This window comes from Quercus robur, chromosome 8, assembly GCF_932294415.1.
Source record: "Quercus robur chromosome 8, dhQueRobu3.1, whole genome shotgun sequence".
NCBI lineage: Eukaryota > Viridiplantae > Streptophyta > Magnoliopsida > Fagales > Fagaceae > Quercus > Quercus robur.
This window is the reverse complement of record NC_065541.1, coordinates 19,145,989-19,170,452: the sequence shown is the minus strand read 5'-3', so window position 1 is coordinate 19,170,452 and position 24,464 is coordinate 19,145,989. Positions and strand designations below refer to the sequence as shown.

The 24,464-nt window shown below is 36.3% G+C and overlaps 1 protein-coding gene across 5 annotated transcripts; it reads right to left on the bottom strand.

The window, feature by feature from the left end:
• Window positions 1-7,698: 7,698 nt before the first annotated feature.
• On the bottom strand, window positions 7,699-23,833 carry LOC126694905 (disease resistance protein SUMM2-like). Of its 5 annotated transcripts, none has more exons than XM_050391450.1 (4): window positions 23,563-23,832; window positions 22,647-22,787; window positions 22,377-22,472; window positions 7,699-10,158 (listed from the first exon to the last, which is right to left on the bottom strand). In XM_050391450.1, exon 4 carries the CDS (start codon window positions 10,145-10,147, stop codon window positions 8,138-8,140), a length of 2,010 nt encoding a protein of 669 aa, XP_050247407.1. In that variant the 5' UTR covers window positions 10,148-10,158; window positions 22,377-22,472; window positions 22,647-22,787; window positions 23,563-23,832; the 3' UTR covers window positions 7,699-8,137. The 5 variants fall into 5 exon arrangements, 4 of the variants coding, with proteins under 4 accessions (XP_050247407.1, XP_050247408.1, XP_050247409.1 ...); XM_050391451.1 differs by having other exon boundaries at window positions 23,586-23,832; XM_050391452.1 differs by having other exon boundaries at window positions 23,667-23,832.
• Window positions 23,834-24,464: the final 631 nt, after the last annotated feature.

Sequence of the window (24,464 nt, the reverse complement as noted above, 5' to 3'; positions counted from 1 at the left end):
ACCAAGTACGGCCAGAAAACACTTCACACGCGCCCCCACGCGCCGCCTGAAGTTTCTGCCTCACGAGCACGCGCTCCACGCGCCGCCACGCGCATCCACGCGCCGCCACGCGCCGTCTGTTTCGCGATCTGCCACGTCAGCCCTAGTGTGACGTCACCCTGCCACGTCAGCACACGTCAGCCGTTGACTGGACCAGACTTGATCGTTGACTTTGACCGTTGACCGTTGACTTTGACCGTTGACCAAGTCAAAATTTTTCAACAGGACCTATCTTGCTCAGTTTTTCGCGTAGATTCTGATTTTGGGCTCCTTTTCTGCATTTGAGGTATCTAAATATCACTTTTTGGTCATTTTCTTCATTATGGCTCAACAAAGTGAACGAGATATCATACGTCCTATCACCATCATGTTGGATGGTCCTACTAGCTATCATGCATGGTCTCAGAATATGACCGTCTTTCTCAAGGGTCGTAAACTGTGGAGATATGTGACTGGTTCAATTCCTAAGCCAGTACCAAACCCTAAGTCCAAAGCCACAGCTGCTGAAGAGTCTTCCAAGACTGCTGTTACAACAGATGATTATGAAGAACGTCTAGAAGAATGGGAGAGTATTCAGAGTAAGATCTTATCTTGGTTTATCAATACCTCTATTCCCTCTATTCATAATCTTCTTCCTCGTCTTGAAACTGCTGAGGCTGCTTGGAAATTTTTGGCCGATCGTTATAACTGCACTAATGATTCAAGCTTGGAGTTTCACATTGAATCCAAGCTTTATCAAATGCGCCAAGAGACAGATCAGTCTATTTCTGATTTTTATTCTCAGACTTCTACTATGTGGGAACAACTCTCTGCTGCAGATCCTCCACTGGTGTGTTCTAAGGACATTGAGCTCTTTGTCAAATATCGGGATCGCCGTAGATTTATGCACTTCATGATGGGTTTACGTGAGGATTTTGAGCCTACTAGGGCTTCTCTACTTAGCCGATCTCCTACTCCTTCTCTTGATGCTGCAGTAAAGGAGCTCATTTCTGAGGAGAATCGTCGGCCCACTTATCACATGACATCATCTGATCATGTCTTGGCTACACCTTCACCACAGCCTCCCATTGTTGCATTCACTGCTCCTCCGCGAATAAACTCCGGGCGTCCCACCTCTTAGTCTTCCAAAGGTGCTCACTACAAGTTTTGCCGTGCCAAAGGCCATGACATCTCTGTTTGTCGTAAGCTACAGAAATTTGTGCAAGAGCAGAATAAAACTTCTCTTCCTCAGGCAGCTGCTGTATGTCCTTCAGATCCATCGGTTCCTACAGGTCCATCTTTGGCTTCCTCACTTACTACGGCTGATATTGAGGCAGTTGTTCAACAGGTTTTATCCCGCACTTCCACTGCCCTTTCTGTCACCTCAGGTAAACAACCTTGGTTTTTTGATACTGCATGTTGTAACCATATGACTTCTGATGAATCCCAATTTTCTGATAAGGCACCCTTAGAACATCCAATCACCATTTACACTGCTGATGGAACTCCTATGCCTGTTAGTCATAAAGGAACAATCTCTTCTTCTTGTTTATCCCTTAGTGACACTTTTCATATTCCAAAGTTATCCCTCAATTTGCTTTCTGTTGGTCAACTTTGCGAATTAGGCGTAGATCTTCTATTTACTAATCATGGTGTGGATGTGCAGGATCCCCGGACGGGTCAAGTGCTTGGGACAGGCCGTAAGGTTGGTCGCATGTTTGAGGTTCATGACTTGAAGATTCCTTCACAAGTTGTTTCTGCAGCTGCTACAACTACCACCTCCTCACCTGATCTATGGCATGCTCGTCTTGGTCATCCATCCTTATCTCGTCTTCAATTGTTAGCTTCTCAAGGTCATTTAGGTTCAGTTCAGTTTTCAAAATTTGATTGTACTTCCTGTCATTTTGGCAAACAAACAAAATTGCCATTTAATAAAAGTGACTCATTTTCTTCTGCTCCTTTTGATCTTATACATTCTGATATTTGGGGTCCTGCACCTGTTCCCACTGAGGGGGGATCTAAATATTTTGTCATATTTGTGGATGATTTTTCTCGGTATACTTGGATTTATCTGCTTCACCTTAGGTCTGAACTTGTGTCTATTTACCAAACATTTCATAAAATGATTGAAACACAGTTCAATTGCACCGTTAAAGTCTTTCGATCAGATAATGCTCAAGAATATAATGATAAATCTTTCCTATCCTTTTTAGACAGACATGGTACTCTTCCTCAGCGGTATTGTCCTTACACCTCTCAACAAAATGGTCGTGCAGAACGAAAACATCGTCACATTCTTGATGTTGTCCGCACCCTTCTCATTTCTGCCTCTCTTCCTGAGCGATTTTGGGGTGAGGCCGCACTCACTGCTGTGCACACTATTAATCGTATTCCTTCACCAACTACACACAACAAATCACCATTTGAGCTTCTCTATGGTCAAACTCCTGACTACTCCTCTCTTCGGGTTTTTGGTTGTGCTTGCTTTGTCTCTCTTCCTCCTCATGAACGAACAAAGCTCCAACCTCGTACTCGTCTCTGTTGTTTCCTTGGTTATGGTGTGTCTCAAAAAGGGTTTCGGTGCTATGATCCCATTTCTCATCGCCTTCGTGTCTCCCGTCATGTTGAGTTTTGGGAACATCGTCCTTTCACGAGTCTTCAGCAGTTTCCTACATCTTCTTCCTCAGAGTCTCCCATTTTTACTGATCTTTTTCTCCCTCTCTATCCTGAACTTGTGGAGGATTCTTTAGCATCGACTGCCTCTCCAGACGACTCATCTCCGGTTCTGTCTCCGGCATATGACCCGCCTGTCTTGGATCTTGTGGCACCACCCTCTCCTGAGTCTCCTATTGGTCCTGAACTTCGTCGTTCCACTCGGGTAACCATTCCTCCCCCTTATCTCACTGATTATCATTGCTCTTTTGCTCTTGCCACTCTCTATGAACCTCACACCTATCGTGAGGCTCATACTGACTCTCTTTGGCAGCAAGCTATGAATGAAGAACTAGATGCCCTTCATAAGAATCACACGTGGGATATGGTTGATTTGCCTCCTGGTCAGTCTGTAGTAGGTTGTAGGTGGGTTTACAAGATCAAGACCAAGGCTGATGGATCTGTTGAACGATACAAGGCTCGCCTAGTTGCCAAGGGCTTTACTCAGGAGTATGGTATTGATTATGAGGAAACATTTGCTCCTGTTGCTCGTCTTACATCTGTTAGATGTCTCATTGCTGTGGCTGCTGTTCGCCATTGGCCTCTTTATCAAATGGATGTGAAGAATGCTTTCCTCAATGGCGACCTCCATGAAGAAGTGTACATGCAACCACCCCCTGGCTATCCACACTCAGGCAATCAAGTTTGCCGCCTTCGCCGTGCTCTTTATGGCCTCAAGCAGGCTCCTCGAGCTTGGTTTGAAAATTTTAGCTCAGTTGTTGCTCAGCAGGGTTTCACTTCGAGTCCTCATGACACTACTCTCTTTGTTCGGAGATCCTCTGCTGGTATCACTCTTATTCTTCTTTATGTTGATGATATGATTATTACTGGAGATGATTCTGCAGGTATCCGCTCTCTTCAGAGCTTCCTTAGTCAGCATTTTGAGATGAAAGATTTGGGCACTCTCAGCTATTTTCTTGGGCTTGAGGTTACCTCATCCTCTGATGGATACTATCTTTCCCAGGCTAAATATGCTTCTGATCTTCTCTCCAAAGCCGGTGTCACTGATAACAAGACTGTTTCCACTCCTTTGGAATACAATGCAAAGCTCACACCCTTGGACGGTGAACCTATATCCGATGCTACTCGCTATCGTCAGTTGGTTGGTAGTTTGATCTATCTCACTGTTACTCGTCCGGATATTTCACATGCCGTGGGTATGGTTAGTAAGTTCATGGATGCACCTCGTTCTGTCCACTATGCTGCTGTTCTTCGGATTCTCCGATATGTCAAAGGCACACTTTATCATGGTCTGCATTACTCCTCTCGATCTTCTCTCGAGCTTCATGCTTATTCAGATGCTGACTGGGCAGGTGATCCGACTGATCGATGCTCTATCACAGGTTTCTGTTTCCTGTTAGGTACTTCTCTGGTCTCGTGGCGCAGCAAGAAACAGGATGTGGTTTCCCGTTCTAGTACTGAGGCTGAGTATCGTGCCCTTGCCGACACCACTTGTGAGCTTGTTTGGCTTCGCTGGCTCTTGGCTGACATGGATGCTCCACAGCCCACTGCCACTCCTCTTTATTGTGACAATCGTAGTGCTATCTACATTGCTCATAATGATGTCTTCCATGAACGCACTAAGCGTATTGAGATCGACTGCCACATCACTCGCCAGCATCTTAAGAAAGGAAATCTCCAGTTATTCTCCATCTCCTCTGCTGACCAGCCTGCTGATATCTTTACCAAGACTCACCCGCCTGGTCATCTTCGAGATCTTATATCCAAACTCCAGTTGGCTTCCTCCTTGCCACCTCGAGTTTGAGGGGGGATGTTAGTGTATAGCTTAGACTAGTTTAGCCCATTGGGCTTAGCCCAGTATACTGTACTTGTAGTTTACTCCTTTTACTTGTACTGCACACATACCTAGCCTATATAAGGCTCTCTATTGTATATTATTTCACACACATTAATATACAGACTATTCAGTCTTTCTCACACTTTATATTCTTAACAAATTAGATCCCAAGGTTTAGGATAGAACCTGGAAGCTTAACATCTCCTACAAGATTACGGTTTTTACTTTAGAAAATCTAGGTATATATTATGCCTCTGAGACCTCAACTCAACAGGAAGGGTATTGTGTCCTCTGTGTAAGGCTCATGAGGAAACTGTTGATCATATTTGAATCATATGTCTTTTGGCTTGGGTTGTGTGGTTTAGTTCTGTATTAACAATAGATAACTTGGTTCCTAAACTCATTAAAGCTTTGGGTCTCTACCAGCTTGTCTAGCAATTTGCTGAAAGATGTGTTTTGGATGATTTTTCTATAATCTTTGTAGCTACTATTTGGTCTTTATGAAAACTCTGATGTAAGGCAGCCATCAAAGGTGAATAGGTAATATAGTTTCATCAACTAATGTCTAATGTATGGTCATTATAAGTAATCTATATGCAGGCAGGGGATCGCTGAGGCCATGGAGGCTAGAGCTCCAAATAAGCTGGTTTGCAATAGGCTCTCACTTAAAAACTGTGTTGGGTGCCAGGAGGATGCATGTAAAGTGAGTGGTGGTGCTTAGAAGGGATCCAGTTTTGTTGGGAAAGACAGGGAAGGCAGAAAGATGCTGGCTTGTTGCCACAGTTGCATTGCTGGCCCCAAGATTGGCATTAATGCTTGGCTGTCAGGTAAGCATTAATTTTGGGTTTGAGTGAAGGTTTCCATTCTAGGCTTCTTTTGACTACTTGTACTGAATGGATGCGCAACTGCTATGTGGGATTAGAAGGTGCAGTTGGATGTTAGAACCTGGGTTTGAAGACGTTGGGATACTACAAACACAGTTACAACAATGCAGGTTTAGATTCATTAGTCAATTGGTGTTGGTTGAAGTCAGACAGCATGCAAGGCTTCTAGTAGCTTTGTAGTGTGAGCTAGAAGATTGTGTAATGTGGTCTGAGCCGTCTGCTGACTTTGTTTTGCAATGCTAAATTGTTCTTCCTAGTTTCTCTCTATTGTACTAAATGGGAATAAAAATGAAAAACACTCAATACAAGGATCCCAAGTTTCAAGTAACTCCCCAAATTGTAAATGTCATCATTTATTTTGACTTCTAGTGCATAGTTTTTACATTTAACCATGCAATAAATCTAAAAGGAACCATTCAACAAAATAAAACTTTTCTCCCATATACCTAACAAATTAGATCAGAAATAAGTACACAAGCATATTTTAATCCTGATACACCCAGTTCCACCCCAAAAATAAGAAAAAAAAAAAAAATATATATATATATATATATATAATATTACAGAAAGAAGCAAAATGAGAGACATGAGAAACTGAGCATAAGGAAAAGTCATGACTCTGGCACGTATAAAGAGAAACTCTAGTATAAGATTAATCATTAACGCATTTTAAAGACCTTCCAAATTCCCCAAAACCCAAGACTTTCAGAAATGATACAAAAGGTTCACAAACACACAAGATTTCTTTAAATATTTAAGCACTCTAGAGTAACAGGTTGAGAAATGATACAATAGGTTCACAAACACATGAGAATTCTTTAGTTTTTAAGCATTCTAGAGTTACAGGTTGGCAAAGGACAATACTAGGATACACAAGTTGCATCTATTGATTCAGATCAGAAATAATTCTAAATGAAAGGCCTCTTGTATGATTAAGCATTTTCATTGAAATGTGAAACAAGCTGCATTGAACTTAGAGGGAACAAAAGAGGATTCAAAACTTAAAAAGATCACAGTACATTCAAGTATGTTTTCCTGAAAGCCTGCAGCTTTAAAAACTAAAAAAGTAGCAAAACACAAGGAAAATTCACAATCTAATTGATCCTTCTCTTCAATATTCATGTCGTAATAAGGTAAAGAAATGCCTTACGTCATATAATAGGAAAACAAGTTAATTGCACTCAGTATGGAAATAATCTTGAATTGAACGCATATGAAATTATTTATGGAAATAATCAAATATTCATATCGTGAGGATAAAAGTCGATGTGGAAAACAGAAATAGAAAGTGAGTATCAAAACAAATTAGGTAGATGATCAATTATTACAGATGGTTGTGGCAGTTAGTCAAAGAGGAACACACCTTCACAACACAACAGAGTTTATAACTTAGTAAAAGAGAACAAAAATCACATAGAAATACGTTTGAGAGTGAAGATCTCCTTTCTCGCACTTGCACACACCACAGAAACATTTCATTTGAGCTTCAACTTGTCAAGAAGTCCTAATGAGAACAAAACAGGAAAAGAAACCACTTGTGAAAACAATTTTACAAGCAGATTGATAAGGAAGTAAAAAGCATATGTGTATGTGTGGGGTCTTACTTAACCCAGTTCACAATTTTATGATGTGATTAATAGCTGGTTGGTCATATCCAAAAGAGGGTATTAAAGGGATTTTAATTTTAAAAAATATATTAGGGAAAAAATAAAGAGATAAAATTAAACACTACAAAGATAAATGAAAGATATAAGAGTGAAGAGGGAGACATACCCATGCTTAGCATTCATGGATGACCGAAAAAGGGATAAAGGATATTCTTAGTGTCGGGACAGTCCCATTCCAGTGATTCCCACCATTTGTCCCCCGATGAATAAATCTGAATGGCTTGAAGAGAAGGGGGAGGAGAAAGTTGTCCATTACTAAGACGGGGCAGAGAGAGAGGGAGGAGTCTCTTCACCTTTGGACATTGATATATCTTAATCATTTCAATAGAATCACAAACTATTACTTTACTGCTACTACAGATGGTCTTCAGTCCCGGTAGGTGCTTTAATTCTAAAACCCTCAAATTAGGGAGAGTGATTTTGGTAGTGTCCATTCCTTCCTCCTCTTCTTTTTCTTCTTCAAATTCATCACTTGCTTCTCCTATTATTTCCTCTACTTGTTCACATCTGTGGACCCTAATTTCTTCCAGGTTGTGCAGGTGTAGCAGCAACCCAGGTGGAAACAACTTCTTTATCTTAGAACACTGTAATAAATAAATTATTTTGAGACAAGAAAAGGTGTCAGATGGGATCCATGCCGATGTAGCTTTCTCTTTCCAAAACAATACGCGTAAGTTATCCAACCAAACAAGTACTAATTTCTCGAGAGTTTGAAGAAGAGAAAGGGTACAAGAAGAAGAAAAGAAAGAACGTGCTCTATTCCTCTACAATAACTTAGCTTTATACATTGTAATTCACTTGTGTGGTTCAAAGATGGAATATCGCATAAAGTTTTTAAATCGTGACATACTGCAATTTCTAGGGATTGCACGTCTTTTGGTAGCACTAAGGACTCATCTCCTCTTCGTAAATTGCACCCTACTAAATTTACTCCTTTGCCAACCAATATAGATGGTGAAATTCTGGAGCCCTCCCCCCACTTCCCCGCTCGAATTTGGTAACATGCAAGTCGCCTGTTCTCTATGGATCTGATATACATACTGAACTCATCCGCGCCATCAAAAAATGCCTGCAAAAGTTTCCAATTCCTTTAAGCTTGCCATCTCCTCTTCGTTCACTATTGTTGCCATTGACTGCCAATAAACTATGAGGTACTGTAAATGAGAGATTTTCGGTAAAATCCCAAGTGGCATGACTTTTAGTTCACTCGCATTCAAATTGAGGAATTTTAAGTTGACTAGCATTTCTAAACCATTAGGTACTTCCGTAATTCCTGTTCCCTCAAGGTCTAACTTCCTCAATGCTGTAAGTTTTGCTAATGAAGGCACCTGCTTCAAGTTTTCACACCATCTAAGCCTTAATGTAGTAAGATTCTCCAAGCTAAAGACAGAATTCGGCAGAGATTCAATAGCAGTATATGATAAATCAAGAACCTTGAGCCTACGCAAATGCTCAAACAAAGAATCTGGGACATTTTTTAATGATTTGTTACCTTGTAGCAACAAGGTTGAAAGGTTAGGACACCTGGGTGATACATTAGAAGGGATTGTTGATATGTCCTTGTACATCAAAGAAGCCTTTACAAGATCCTCTCTCCATTTTCCTTCATCTGAAAAATCTTCCAATCCCAAGTGACCTTCTACCATAAATTCAGGACTTGCAACCTGGAGGACCATGTCTCTTACCAAATCATGCATCTTCACAAAATTATCATTTCCACCTTCCAATAAGCAAGCATTTTCAAGTTTACTCAATATTGAATAGCCCCTATCAAACTCCGCTTGCCTATTCTTCATTCTTTCAATAATTCCCTCATCAATCAAATGTTCTATCAACTCTTGTTTGTCAATCTTGAAGTCTTCAGGGTATAGTGCACAATGCAAGAGACACTGTTTAAGTTTCTCACCTTTCAATCGTTCATAACTAAATTTAAGCGTCTCAAGCACCTGCTCCTCTCTATTGTTGGTCCTTATTACTGATGTCCTTAACTCTTCCAATGCATCTCTCCACTCATAATCATTGATTAAGGGTTTGAAACTTGCAGCTATTGTAACAATTGCAAGAGGCAATTGAGCACATCTTTCAAGAACCTCTTTTGCCATTGGTTTCAAATTTGGAATATTAAAAACATCATGCTCCATTTTATCCAAAAACAACTTCCGTGCCTCCTCTTTTGAAAGAAGCTCCATTTTAATATCCTTACAACTCATTCCTCGACAAACGTCAAGAAGACGAGTTGTCAATACTAATTTGCATCTATTTGCTGAAGTAGGCTCTGGAATTCCTACTTTCTCAAGAGCAAATGCTTCCCACATATCTTCTAAGATTAGCACATGTCTATTCTTAACTTCCAATTTTGCCTTTAACTTCGCAGCCCTTTCTCTTACATCCTCAACTTTTGCGAGATCTAAATCCAACTTGCGTGCAATATCATGTTGTAATTGGATAACATTTAAAGACTTTGATACAGTGACCCAAATGACACTGTTAAATTTGTTTTTCTCTTTTAATAGACGATTATTGATGTGCTCCATGACAGTCGATTTCCCTATACCTCCCATTCCATAAAGGCCAATCTTTCTAACATCATCATCCAACACCCATGCCCAAATTTCTTCCTTTACTCTTTCAGCAGTGCTTTCCCCAATCAAAGTTGGTGTTGACATTATTTCTCCGTTGCTTGGAGGTGGATCAATGACCAAACTATCAGTGAAAGCACCCCTTTGATAAAGTTCTTCCACCTCTCCTATCTTCTTCAAAGCAAGTTTTCCTATGTGCGCACGTGAGAAACGCTTCCCTTCTCCAGCTTCGCGTTCAATGGCTTCTATTTCATCATTCATCATTTCTACATCTTGGATCCATCCTTGAACTTCTTCCTTTGGTGTCTTTCCTGGAAGAAGTTGTGCTTCCATTCTAGAGGCTGTGTCTAACTTCCGACGTTCTAATTCCCGCCATTTGTTCTTGAGAATTATCCTACGTTCATCAGCGCCTCTATAATTATTGTAGTATTCATGAATTGGAGCAAATATCATTTTTGCAATCTCGAAAATCGGACCAACAATATCCATTGTTTTTGTTCCTGCATATATACCCAATATGTACATCAGACATTTTGCACATTTGTAACTAAAAATTAAAAACAAAATGGAAGAATTCATCTTTAGTTCCCAAGTTTTTAAAGCCATGGAGTTGGCTTGGATTGGTAAATGGTAAGTGGAAGAAGTAGTGGTGGTGGATCAGTCAATCCCCCCCCCCCCCCCCAATGTTATTGTCTTTATAATGGACTGAAAGAAGAGATTGATAATAAATTCTAAAGTTTACTTGTCTAGTTAAAATTTTAAAATATGATTACAGCACATCTAAATTTAGAGGAATAAATATAGGAGTATATATATTTTTAGTAGAGGAATTAATATATATTTTAAGTGAAAATAATAAAATTGGACAAACTAATAAGAAGCAAATAATAATTTAGTTCAGCTATTAATAATTCAATTTATGAATTATTAGACCAAGGTTATATGGCCAATGGTTATTATAAGAGAACTTGGCTTTTCCAATAGGTTCTAAAAATAGGCTTCTATCGATTAGAATATGTTTTTAGGGCAAGGATTTACTACAAACTAAGTTACAACAACTCTTACAAAATGCATGCGTGTCAATGCCTCAAATAGACCCCATTTGGTGAAAAATTCAATCTTGAAACGGATAAATATAAGCCTAGATAGTAGATAGGTCACATCTAAGGCATTGATACCTACCTTACATAGGCATTGGGTACAACTTAGTTTACAGCAAATCCTTACCTTTTTTTATTAATACTATTTACTACTATTTTTTTTTTTTTTACCCCTGAGCTAATCAATATCCATGGAATCAAATTTTTTTTTTTTTTTTATGGGAATGAAAAATTTTCACAATTTTTTTTTAAAAATTATTGACGTGGCCTATTGTAATTGGTACATAACAAAAGTAGTGTTAATAAAATCCCATAAAAATGGGACTACATAAAAGTTGTCTCTAATATTGTGCTTTTAAAAAGAAGCTACGACTTTGAAGTTTTTAGTGAAATCCCATAGAAATTATATGTGCAATTAAATATCATGATAATAATACAAACTTCTACTCTACCTTTTTCAATTTGAAAAGGTATGTTGATGTTAATCGAAAATCAGGGATTGTAATTAATAAGAAAGACCAACAAGGTACACTGGCAGAGCATGTCTTAGTAAGCACCAAAGGCAATGAAAGAACATAATCTCAAACACATGATAATCAAAGATATAGCACACAAGAAAATACAATGCATAAGCACAGAGAAGAAAGTAACGCAAACGACCTAGAGCAGAACAATATAATGCAAAGCCACATAGAAGAAAGCAACGCAAACCAGAACAAGTTTGTACAGGGAAAATCAGATGGAAGAGTAGAAACAAAAGATAGCTTTAAAAGAAACAAATTTCTGCAGAAAGGAATGTTTCTCTCTGTTTGCTTTCAAATGGAAATGATTCGTTTCACAGTAATTCATTTTTTCAAAATGTTTAGCCCCAAAAGAACAGTTTTTTTTCTTTTTTTTTTTTTTTTTTTTTTTTAACTATAAGCAGGCTGGGGAATGAAGTAATGACCCAGTATATAAAAAGAAAGTCCACTTTTTCTTTTACATGAATGAAAATCTCAGTGGAAAAGATAGCTAAAATAAAAAAAGAATGTATTACAATATAATCTTATATATATATATATATATATATATTAAAAAAAAAAAAAAGAACATGTACAGTCATCTAATCCTATAAATATCTAAACCAAAAAATAAATAAATAATTTCATACGCACAATCACATCAAAGATCTTAACAGTCCTTTTATCTCCAAAAGAAAGCCAAAGTAAAATACAAATTAGCAACAACTGTTTAGAAATCCGGGGAGAATCGAAGTTTAAATACATAGACTGATTGGCTGTTGTCATGCTGCTGCTCTTAATAAGCAACATACAAGGAAATAAAAACATAGGGGTCAAGAAGATAACACAAATGCTAATCCTTCGGTAGAAACTACGAAAAGTAAAAGAGAGTGAAGGTAATAATGCAGCATAAGAAGTGAAATAAATGAGGAAGAAATCATGTGGACTTGCTTTCAGGCCATTGCACTGCAAGACAAGGGGAGACATCACTATTGTCACCTCAACTTCCGCGAAAGATGCTGGGAAATTGTCGTGGTGCTGTAAAGTCTTTCTTCTTTCTTTTTCTTCTTTTTTTTATTTTTATTTTTATTTTTTTTTACAAGATAGAAATTTTACTTTAATTTAATCTAAGTATATATATGTGTGAAACTCCCTCTTAGACCTCTTAGAGACTTAAATCCTAGTCATTGCCCCCACACCCCACAAGCACTTATAATTGTGTTTTATTAAAGTAACTAATCAAGATTAATCACGAAAGGGAACCTTTAACCAACTTAACTGCACAATGGGTCATTCTAGTGTACCCCTTCTTTTTGGGGGTATGGTATCCACGCAAATCCTGACCATCAAATCTAATAATTTATAATCTGACCTGTAAAGTTGTGATTTCCATCTAGCCTTTGTTGGCTTTAATTCCATGCCAAATTTGGCTGTAATTCAGTCAATTGTTTCCCTGTATTTATGTGATTTTAATTGTAAGGGATGAGTGTGAGAGATTGGTAAAGAATCAAGCATGCAATGAAGATCAGTGCAGCTTCGCGAAAAGCTCGCAAGAAGCTCGTGAGTAAAAGAACCCGTGAAAAGGCCACGTGTGAAGCACATGACTAGAAACTGAAGAGTCATGCCAGCCTATCATTTTGTGAGTACTTGCAAGAAAGGCCATCTCGCGAGGTACCCACGAAACTCTCTGTTTGGCAAAAATGAAAAGTGTTTTCCTACATACACTATATATACCCTAATTATCCACGAAATTATAAGGAGTCATTTTCAAAGAGAACCCTAATAAAATACTTGAGAGTTAGAGATTGTCATACCTACAATCATCTACACCAATACTCTTGGTTTTCCTCTACTCCTAACTGTCCATCTATACATCCTTGAGAGGTTCTTAGCCCAAACACTTACCTCACCCATCCTGAGTGTTGAGAGAAGTTTTGATGCCTTTGGGAAGTATTAGAAGAAGCCATTAAGTAGCAAATGCAATTGGGCGAAATTGTGGGATCCAGAAAGCTACTGAAGACAAGACTCCGAGAAATCCATTAGTAGCAGGAGCTTGGAGGGCTCAAGTAAATTAGGTAGATTAGGCTTGGAGGGTCTTTTTGATATTTATGTCCTCCAACTTATTCACAAGTGAATCGATTTCAATTTGGAGGGTCATGGAGAGGTTTTTCGCCGAGTTCTTCGGTTTCTTTTTTGATAACATGTTTTGGTGTTATCTTGTGTTTGCATCTTTCTTCCCTACTCTTTAAGCTTTACATTTATTGCTCATTGTACTTGCTTATGGCTTGGAGTAGTGTTATCGGTTTATTGCGCATGCTTTACTCTTGTTCCGCGCTTAGATAAGTTAGAATAAAAGCAATTAAACTGTAATTTAAAATTGAGAGTCTAAACAAGCATTAGTGTTTTCACACTAATTGAGCTTTCATGACCGTTTATTCAAAAATTTAGTGGATATCGATTACCGGCAAGGCAAGTTAGCATAAAATAAAAAAATAAAAAATAAAAAATAAAAAGAACCATATGTCTCTCTCAATTCTAAAAGGCAAATCAAGTGCATGCAAGACTGACTAAAAGGGAATTATTTTGCTTGGTTCACTCCTTAGAAAATTGCCACCAAAGCTCTACCTAACTAGGACCAAAAAATGGCCTTGGTAGAGCACTAAGTGCTTGATCTCCAATAGAACTATCTCCTTGGACTCTCTCTAAGGTACAAAAATTGCAAACCTTTGTTTTTATCTTCTTCTTCTTCCTTTTTTTTTTTTAAAGATGATTGCTTTATCATATTTGATATATTGCATATTAAAAATTAGGTCTTCGTGTTTGTTTTATGTATTTGGAAATGTGGGAGTTAGGGTTTTTGATTGTTTCAATATGGATTTTGGATTTGAAGGTTTAGTAGAGGGGAAACAAAAATGGTGCCACAGAATGTGACAAAAGTACGATCAGATCTCATGCTAGTACTACGTGATGTTACAATGGAACTGTCAAATGCGAGTAAAAAATAAGAGTACCAATGAATGTAACAAAAGTACGGTTCGAAATGATGTGGTACTAGTTCGGGTGAAAATGGAACCATCAAATGTGAGAAAAAAAATATGGGAACCATCAAATGTGACAAAAGCATGGTCACACCGATGTTGGTACTATCCAATGTAATAATGAACTGTCAAATGTGAAAAAAATAATAATAATGGTCCCACCAAATGTGAAAAAAGTACAGTCATAAGTAATGTTGGTATTGCCCAATGTGACGATGGAACTGTCAAAATATGGAGAAAAAAATAATTATACCACCAAATGTGACAAAATTATGGTCAGGGTGATGTTGGTACTACCCAATGTAATAATAGAACTGCCAAATATGAGAGAAAAAAAAAAAGGTACCACCAAATGCGACAAAAGTACGATCAGAAGTGATGTTGATACTATTTAATGTGACAATTGAACTATCAAATGTGAGAAAATTGTTGTATATATAGGTACATACATGGATAAGTTGTAATAGTGATGTTTGAATTTGGAGAATATTGTTTCATAAAGTGAAAATTCAAGTTCTGGAATTTTCTAAGTGAAAATTCAAAATACAACATTTTCAATCGGTCGAAACTTTGGCTCGATCGATCAAAATGGTAAAGAAAAAATCCTAGAGTCTCTGGATGTCTCGATCTCTACTCGATTCTTGTTCAACCGGTCAAAAAGAGCACTCGATCAATCAAAAGTAACTTTCAACTGAACGAAAATCATGAAAGAATTTTCTGGTGATTGTTCAGAGAGTTTGAAGAGGTTTCAAGCCTTGTAAATGGTTTTATGAAACATTTTAACTCTCCATACATGCCTTTTGATGAAATATAACCGTATAGGTATAAATTGAGGCCTATATTCACTTGAAAAATAGTGAGTTAGAGAGAAACACAAGAAATCCTGTAGTTATTCTCCAGAATTACCATCTGTAGAACCCAACATCTTGATTGTATCCTGGGGACAAATTTGCGATATCCCTTTAGCAACAATAGTGTAAGGGGGCAAATATTGTCTAAGGAAAACGATATTGTGCCTCCAAGTTATCTATTTTCTGTTTGTCTTTTGTGTTAACCTTGTTTTTCCATTATTACTTTGTATAATATCCCCAACAAAAAGAATAGGGTATTATCGAATGTAACAAAAGTACAATCAGATGTGATGTTGATACTGCCTAATGTGACAATGGAACCATCAAATGTAAGAAAAAATAAAAGAACCACCAAATGTGAAAAGAGTACAATCGCATGTGATGTTAATACTACACAATGTGAAGATGGAAACCATCAAATGTGAGAAAAAATCACAAAATGTGACAAAAGTATTGTCAAATGTTATGTTGGTACTGCCGAAAGTGACAATGTAACCATCAAATGTGAGAAAAAAAAAATGAGAACCACTAAATGTAACAAAAGAACAGTCACGTGTGATGTTGGAGCTGCACAATGTAAGGATAGAGTTGTCAAAAGGAACCACCAAATGTGACAAAAATACTATCCAATGTGATGTTGGAACTACACAATGTAAGGATAAAACCGTCAAATGTGAGAAAAAATAAAGGAACCACTAAATGTGACAAAAGAATAATCACATGTGATGTTGGTATTGCACAATATAAGGATGAAACCGTCAAATGTAAGAAAAAGATAAGGGAACCACCAAATGTGACAAAAGAATAGTCACGTATAATGTTGGTACTACACAATTTGAAAATGGAACTGTCAAATATGAGGAAAAAAATAAGAAAACCCTCAAATGTGACAAAAGTATTGTCAAATGTGATGTTGAAACTACACAATGTGATGATGAAACCGTCAAATATGAAAAAATAATAATAATAAAAGAACCACTAAATATGACAAAAGTCTCTGATGGTTGTATAAGAGATCTAGGATTCAATCCCCGCCTACACCAAAAATTGATTGGTGTCTTGGTATGATAATAAAGAGCTATTATCAGAAGCGGACACCATAGGTTGAAATTCTCTAAAAAAAAACAATCAAATGTAATATTGGAACTGCAAAATATGAGATTGAAACTGTCAAATGCGATGTTTGGGTAACTTGGTATAACAGGTTGCCTATTAAGTACCACACTTTTTTTTCCCCTAGGTACAGTAGAATTACCCCCTGGACAAGATATACACGGTAGAATTGAAATATCATGAGATTTATTATGCTCATATCTTTCTTAAAGTTTCTTTCTTTCACTAATCACTATTACTTCATTGATTTTCGGCTTTCCATCATTTCCATGGATCTCATCACTCAAGTCATGGTCTAATTAGTATCATCTTTTGCCTTAAGTTACGGATATCAACATTTCTATTCAAAATATTCATTTATAAACCTTTATGTTTTATTTTATTTCTCCCTATATAATAGATCTTGAAAGTTGAAAGTTGAAAGCTATATAATTTTTTTTTTTAAAGAAAATCGTTTCACTGTGCTCTTCTCATCAAGAAAAAAAAATCATTCAAAAAGAAATTATTGTATTGTGATTTAAAGTCAAAATTGACTGCCTCTAAAAGCTTGGTGTCATAATACATTTCAACAAAACCTCACTGAATAAACCCCCAAAAATGAATGACTGTTGACTAACGTGTATGGGTAACTAAACGCCTTCCTTCAAATCTCACAAAGCGCTCACTCAGGATTGAGATCACCATCCGATTAACCCCACTCCCTTTTAAAATATTTTGTATTAATCTTGCTTTTTTTTCTTTTTTTTATTTATTTATTCAATGGTTGAAATTTAAAGTTATTTTGCTGCGTTGATGAAAAGATGAACATATTTGATCATACATTTAGATGAGTTTTTAACAACTAATAATCTATCATAACTGGTTAAATAGTTCAGCAATGATCACAAATTTGGGTGAGCTTTTGACAATTAAAAAAAAAAAAAACTGTCATACTTTAAGTTAAATGGTTCAGTTAATATTCGCAAATTTTCACTTTTTTGCCCTGCCATGCTAATTGATACACCTCTCAAAGCAATTTATAAAAACTAAACCCAATTTTACTATTCCCCTTCCACTTATTTTGATTTTGGGTTTCAATACAATTGTAAAACTTGAGACAACAATTTTAAACAGAGTTTTTTATATTTAATATCAGTTGTCTCACATGGCTTAAGAATATATGTTGTGATATGTTTGTGGTATAACTTGCATCACCCTCTTTTAAAAGTTACCATAATTTTTTAGTGGAAATTGTGGTGTGCCTTTATGTTAGAGTATCTGTGTTAGTTTATATCTTAAAAAAATCAATTAAGTAATATTTATTTAAAATTTTATATTATAATTTTTATTTAACATGCATTTTTTTTTTTAGATGCAAATTAATTAGCGACTAATTTTTTGTATTTAAATTTTGCTAATATATCCTTTTTAATGATAATTGGTAAATACACTAAATTTTCACGTGTCAAGATCAATCTTAAGTAAGATTTTAGCAATTTTAATTTTGAAAATTTTCTTCCTATAGAAGCAATTATAACAAGTATTGTTGATAAAATTTTGTAGGCAATACATGTATTTGAGAAAGAATTAAGTCTTTTTATATAATCATGAATTTCTATATTACATGTTCAAACATCATTATTGTGGGGTCATGGGCCCAGATCATACAATTGGGTCTTGGGCTTCGGCCGAGAGCTTGGAGCTTTGGCTGAGATCGTGAGAAGTCCAAGTCCGAGGAGGAATATCTCCTCTGATAAGCTAAACGCAAATCGGGTATAGATCCTAATGATCAAAGTGACATTCCAGGAAGTTCTAATGATAGGGACGAGCATCATGAACGTAAAAGAAGGATAAGGACTCAAAAATATCTAAAGGAAAGCTACTACACCGCATTAAATGCCCTGCAGCTAACTTTCTGATCGCATTTATGTGGAAAAGACTCCTAAACAGTGCTACCTCGGCAACCACAACTCACAGAATGCCAGAAAGGGTGTCTGATTGGATAAGCACTCAAGTGGTGGCTCAAAAGATCAACAAGTGTAGGATCAAGATCATCCAAAAGGAACTATATAATGGAATAGGCCCTTCATGAAAAAGAGGATCGGGAAAGGAGAAAGAATAGATAAAGCACTGTAGCAATCTCAACAACTCCTGTAACCATTGTCATCCAGTATATACTAGAACAGAGCTCCTCAGAGTGTGCCGAGGACAAACTTTCTTGTACAAACCTGGTTCATTTCTGTTTGATTGTCTTGGAAACACATTATAACTGTTATCCCAGTCACTTAAGCCTAGTTCTTCTACCCACTCTCTACAAATTCATTGTTTTGGGCCTAGGATCAAATCCAGTCCTTACAATTGGCGTCGTCTGTAGGAAGAGCCTGTGTGATAGTGAGTGCAACAATTAATTATGGTAGGATCAGGCCCCCATCAGCAAGAGTCCCTGGGGAAAGCCATTATGGTGGCTAGTTTACTATGTGAGCAAGTCACTACATGAGGTACACACAGTTGTTGTTCTAACTCAGCTTCTGCTAAGGTCTATACCACGAAGTGCTGATTACACGGGAAGGATGGCTAAATGGGGTGCAATTCTAGGGGCTTTTGACATTAAGTACATGCCTTGTACCTTTGTCAAGGGCCAGCTCCTTGCGAATCTAGTGGTCGGGTTCGCTCAACCTCCATTAGAGGAAGTGGCAGCAACACAGAGAATGGATGGAAAATCGGTTGGCACAATCTCCCTTCAAAAACCTTTATTCTGGAGGGTATATGTTGATGGTGCAGCAAATCAAAGGGGCTCCGCAGCGGGGCTAGTTCTGGAAGGTATATATTGATATCTTCTAATCTTTTGAAGTGGTTAAACAGAACCTTAGCTATGCCAGGTCCTCGGACCTCCTGCTTTGGGGAAATTAACACACATTGACATCTTTTGAAGTGGTTAAACAGAACCTTAGCTACGCCGAGTCCTTGGACCTCCTGCTTTGGGGAAATTAACACTCATTGACATCTTTTGAAGTGGTTAAACAGAACCTTAGCTACGCCGAGTCCTCGGACCTCCTGCTTTGGGGAAATTAACACTCATTGACATCTTTTGAAGTGGTTAAACAGAATCTTAGCTATGCCAGGTCCTCGAGCCTCCTGCTTTGGAGAAATTAACACACACTAACATCTTTTGAAGTGGTTAGATAGAACCTTAGCTATGCCAGGTCCTCGGACCTCTTGCTTTGGGGAAATTAACACACACAGACATCTTTTGAAGTGGTTAAACGGAACCTTAGCTTTGCCGGGTCCTCAGACCTCCTGCTTTGGGGAAATTAACACACACTGACATCTTTTGAAGTGGTTAAACAGAATCTTAGCTATGTCGGGTCCTCGGACCTCCTGCTTTGGGGAAATTAACACACCATGACATCTCTCTTCAAGTGTTTAAACTATAACTCAATCATGCCTCAATCCTCGGACCAGATGATGTGGGAAAGTTAACACTCCATGACATCTCTCTTCAAGTGTTTAAACTATAACTTAATCATGCCTCTGTCCTTGGACTAGATGATGTGGGAAAGTTAACACTCCATGACATCTCTCTTCAAGTGTTTACACTATAACTCAATCATGCCTCGGTCCTCGGACCAGATGATGTGGGAAAGTTAAACACTCCATGGCATCTCTCTTCAAGTGTTTAAACTATAACTCAGAAAGTTAACACTCCATGACATCTCTCTTCAAGTGTTTAAACTATAACTCAATCATACCTCCTTCCTCGGACCAGATGATGTGGGAAAGTTAAACCCTCCATGGCATCTCTCTTCAAGTGTTTAAACTATAACTCAGAAAGTTAATACTCCATGACATCTCTCTTCAAGTGTTTAAACTATAACTCAATCATACCTCCTTCCTTGGACCAGATGATGTGGGAAAGTTAAACACTCCATGGCATCTCTCTTCAAGTGTTTAAACTATAACTCAATCATTCCTCGGTCCTCAGACCAGATGATGTGGGAAAGTTAACACTCCATGACAACTTTCAAAATGTTCAAACAGAACCTTAGTTATGCATGGCTCCTCGGACCACATACTTTGGGGAATTAACATTCCACGATATCTATTTGTTTCTCACTAAGTGTTAAGACAGACCAAGATTATAACCAAATCCTTAGATTGGTATCTCTGAAAGGAGTAATTTACAATACAAATATGGGGTGTGTGAAACGACACTCCCCCGGGTGTAAATCAAAGGATCAAAGTAGAATTAACTCTTAAGAATTCAAAACCCCAATTTTTTCCCCGGATGAGAGGAAAAAATGGGAGTTTTGAGCGGCTATTGTGGGGTCATGGGCCCAGATCATATAATTGGGTCTTGGGCTTCGGCCGAGAGCGTGGGGCTTTGGCCGAGATCGTGAGTAGTCTGAGTCCGAGGAGGAATATCTCCTCGAATAAGCTAAATGCAAATCGGGTATAGATCCTAATGATCAAAGTGACCTTCCAGGAAGTTCTAATGATAGGGATGAGCATCATGAACGTACAAGAAGGATAAGGACTCAAAAATATCTAAGGAAAAACTGCTACACCGCATTGAATGCCCTACAGCTAACTTTCTGACCGCATTTATGTGGAAAAGACCCTGAATAGTGCTGTCTCGGCAACCACAACTCATAGAAGGCCAGAAAGGGTGTCTGATGGGATAAGTACTCAAGTGGTGGCTCAAATGATCAACAAGTCTAGGATCAAGATCATCCAAAAGGAACTATATAATGGAATAGGCCCTTCATGAAAAAGAGGATCGGGAAAGGAGAAAGAACAGAGAAAGCACTGTAGCAATCTCAACAACTCCTGTAACCATTGTCATCTAGTATATACTAGAACAGAGCTCTTCGGATTGTACCGAGGACAAACTTTCTTGTACAAACCTGGTTCATTTTTGTTTGATTGTCTTGGAAACTCATTATAACTGTTATCCCATTCACTTAAGCCTAGTTCTTCTACCCACTCTTTAGAAATTTATTGTTTTGGGCCTAGGATCAAATCCAGTCCTTACAATTATAATTATTTTCGTTATTATCTTTATGTTATATTATTTCAATATCTTCTAACTCTCTTTGATGAATTTCTTGCTCATTTACAAGATTTTCACCTAAATTTATATTAAATTTTTTCAGCTAAATTTATATTAAATTTTTTGATATTTCTAGCAATAAATTTATCAAGTGAACTTAAATGGGATTATATTAATTTTTATATTTTAATTTTTAAAAATTTATTCACATTTATATGTTTTTTTTTTTAATAGAAATTTTATAATTTTAAAAAAATTATTTACAAATAAAACAAACACTATGTATAATATAGGAAAATGTTCGGCATTTATTATTGAATTTTTTAGGAAATGTTTTTTATGGAAAAAAAAAAAAGGTAATTAATATTTTGACAGTTTTAATCTCAAACATATGATAATCAAAGATTTATAGCACACAAGAAAATATAAGGTTATGTTTGGTAACAATTTTTGTTTTCTATTTTCAAAAACTTGTTTTTGGGAATATAAAAAAAAAAATTCTTGTATTTTTGAAATAAAAAATATGTTTGGTTAGTTGAAATTAGAATATATATATATATATATATATATATTTTATGAAAATAAAAATAAAAATACTAAAATATGTTGTTAGTAGGATTTGGATTATAATACTAATTCATTAAATGAGACAGATTCAATTAATTAAATGTGTATTTTCATTACTTTTGAAAATTAGAAATTAAAAACAAAATTCTGAATGTTTTCAGTTTCCTTCACAAATTAAGTTTTGAGAACAATTTTTGTTTTCTGTCCATTTTGGGTTGCCAAACAAGTTTTTAGTCTCAAAAATAGAAAATTGTTTTTGAAAATAGAAAATAAGAGGGGAAAAAAAAAAAAAAAAAAAAAAAACAAACAAACAAACATTTGTCAAACATACCCTAATGCAAAACCATAAAGAAGAAAGTAATACAAACCGCCTAGAGGTTAGAGCTAGAGCAGATCAAGTTTTGTTTTTCCTTGCATTATGCATAAACTAGAATGGAGGAACAGATCAACTTAGGTTTAACATGAGAATCATAGGTCTTAATTATTGCATGCAAGAAACTAACAACAAAAAAGTATATACCTTGAAAAGCGTACACTTCTTGATAGACTCTGATTGAATAAAGTAGAAACACACTAATTGAAGCAGAGGAGATAATAAAGAGGCCGCCAAACCTTCCTGCCAAAATATATATGTTTGTTTCGTGAGAACAGGGAAATTCGTAGTCAAAGAATCAAAAACATTTAAAGCATAAGCATTAAACGTTAAAAAGACTAAATACTAATAGGTAAGAGTCTAAGCAATACAAAACTGTGACATTTGACAAAAGCTTAGGAAAAGAAAAGTGGTAACCTTTTCCTATGTCTTTGTATTCATATTTGGGTCTGTTTTGCAACTGGGTAAATCTAAATTTTATGTCCAAATTGTCCAACTGGGTAAACGGAGTTTGATAAGTCTCAGTCACGACCTTGATCTGATTCTTCTTAGTAGAACCTGAAAGTCGACATATAGCAATGAGATTAAAGCATGACAAGCTCATTGGTTTCCTTCTAAGCCCAATGAGAAGTAGATCGAACAAACAATACCATATGATGAAAAAGGGAGAAAAGTATCAATACAAGGAAAGTCATATGGAAGAAGGAAAAAAACAAGCTTTAAAAGAGACAAATTGCTGCAGAAATGAATGGTTCTCTTGGTTTGCTTTCAAATGGAAATGATTCATTTCACAGTAAAAAATTAAAATTTTCATAATCTAAAGATGTACAAGGTACTATCACATTGAATTTTCTTCCCTCAAATTAATAACGAATAATAAGTAAATTTAAATGTATTAATATCACATATTCCTATAGATTAATAAAAAATTAAATCTTCTTTATGAAATGGTTCTTCTCCATCTTAAGAAAATATATAGAAAAGAAGCAAAAAAGAAAAGAAAAGAAAAAAAAAAAAAAAAAAAGGAATTCCTTCTTTACAAAATGTTTAGCCCTAAAAATAAAAGAACAATTTTTCCGTCCTCTAATTTTATTTTGAACTATAAGCAGGTTAAGGAATCAAGTATGGACCCAGTATATAAAAGAAGGGCCACTTTTTCAGTTTTCTTTTACATGAATGAAAATTTTAGTGGAAACGATAGCTAAAATAAATATATATCTATTAGAGTTCCTCCTAAAAAATTACAATAAAATCTTTTAAATTAAAAAAAAAAATGTACAGTCATCTAAAGCTATAAATATCTAAACCCAAAAAAAGAAAAATTCATACGCACATGATTCAAATCAAAGATTTTACCAGTCCTCTTATCTCCAAAAGAAAGCCAAATATACAAAAATAGCAACAACTGTTTAGAAATTCGAGGGGAAGTTTAAATACACAGACTGATTGGCTTTTGTCATGCTGCTGCTCTTAATAAGTAACATTCGAGGAAAGTAAAACACAGAGGTCAAGAAGATAACACAAAGCAAGCAACCCTTCTTGCTAAATGCTAATCCTTTGGAAGAAACTACGAAAAGTAAAAGAGAGTGAAGGTAATATTAATGTAGCATAATTAAGTTAAATAGATGAGGAAGAAATCATGTGGACTTGCTTTTCAGGTCAATTCGCTGCAGGACAAGGAGATATCATTGTGGGGTAACGCTGTTTGGTAAAGCCGGAAAAAGTGGCTTTACTTTTGTTTTATCCAACTTGCTGAACAAGATTACTGATTACATGGTAATGGTAGAATTGAAATAACATGAGATTTTTGGCAAAATTTGCTTAATAGGTTTTTTTTTTTTTTTTTATTAAGGAAAATTTTAGGAGAATAGCATGTGATTGAAATTATTTAGTTATATAGTAGGCGTTTGCGTTTGTTGCGTTTTTTTTTCTTTTAGCTGAGCACTCCTTGCACTGTTCATTATCCATGAACAGTAAATTTAGACATGTGAACAGTAAAAATTTAGTGAACAGTAATTTTTTAATTATTTTCAGTTTTTAATTTTCAATTTTCAGCAAAATAAGTTATATCCAAACAGACCCATAAATTATTTTTGGAACTTAAGTTTGTCAAACTCAAGTTTCAATCCAAAATCGAGTTCCAATTTGCAACCTAAACTAATTAAAACTCAAATTCGATAAACTCGATTTTGAGTTGAAATTCGAATTTGACAAACTCGAGTTCCAAAAAAATAT

Coding starts and splice junctions, on each gene's coding strand:
- LOC126694905 (XM_050391450.1), bottom strand. CDS start 10,147: ATGGATATTGTTGGTCCGATTTTCGAGATTGCAAAAATGATATTTGCT.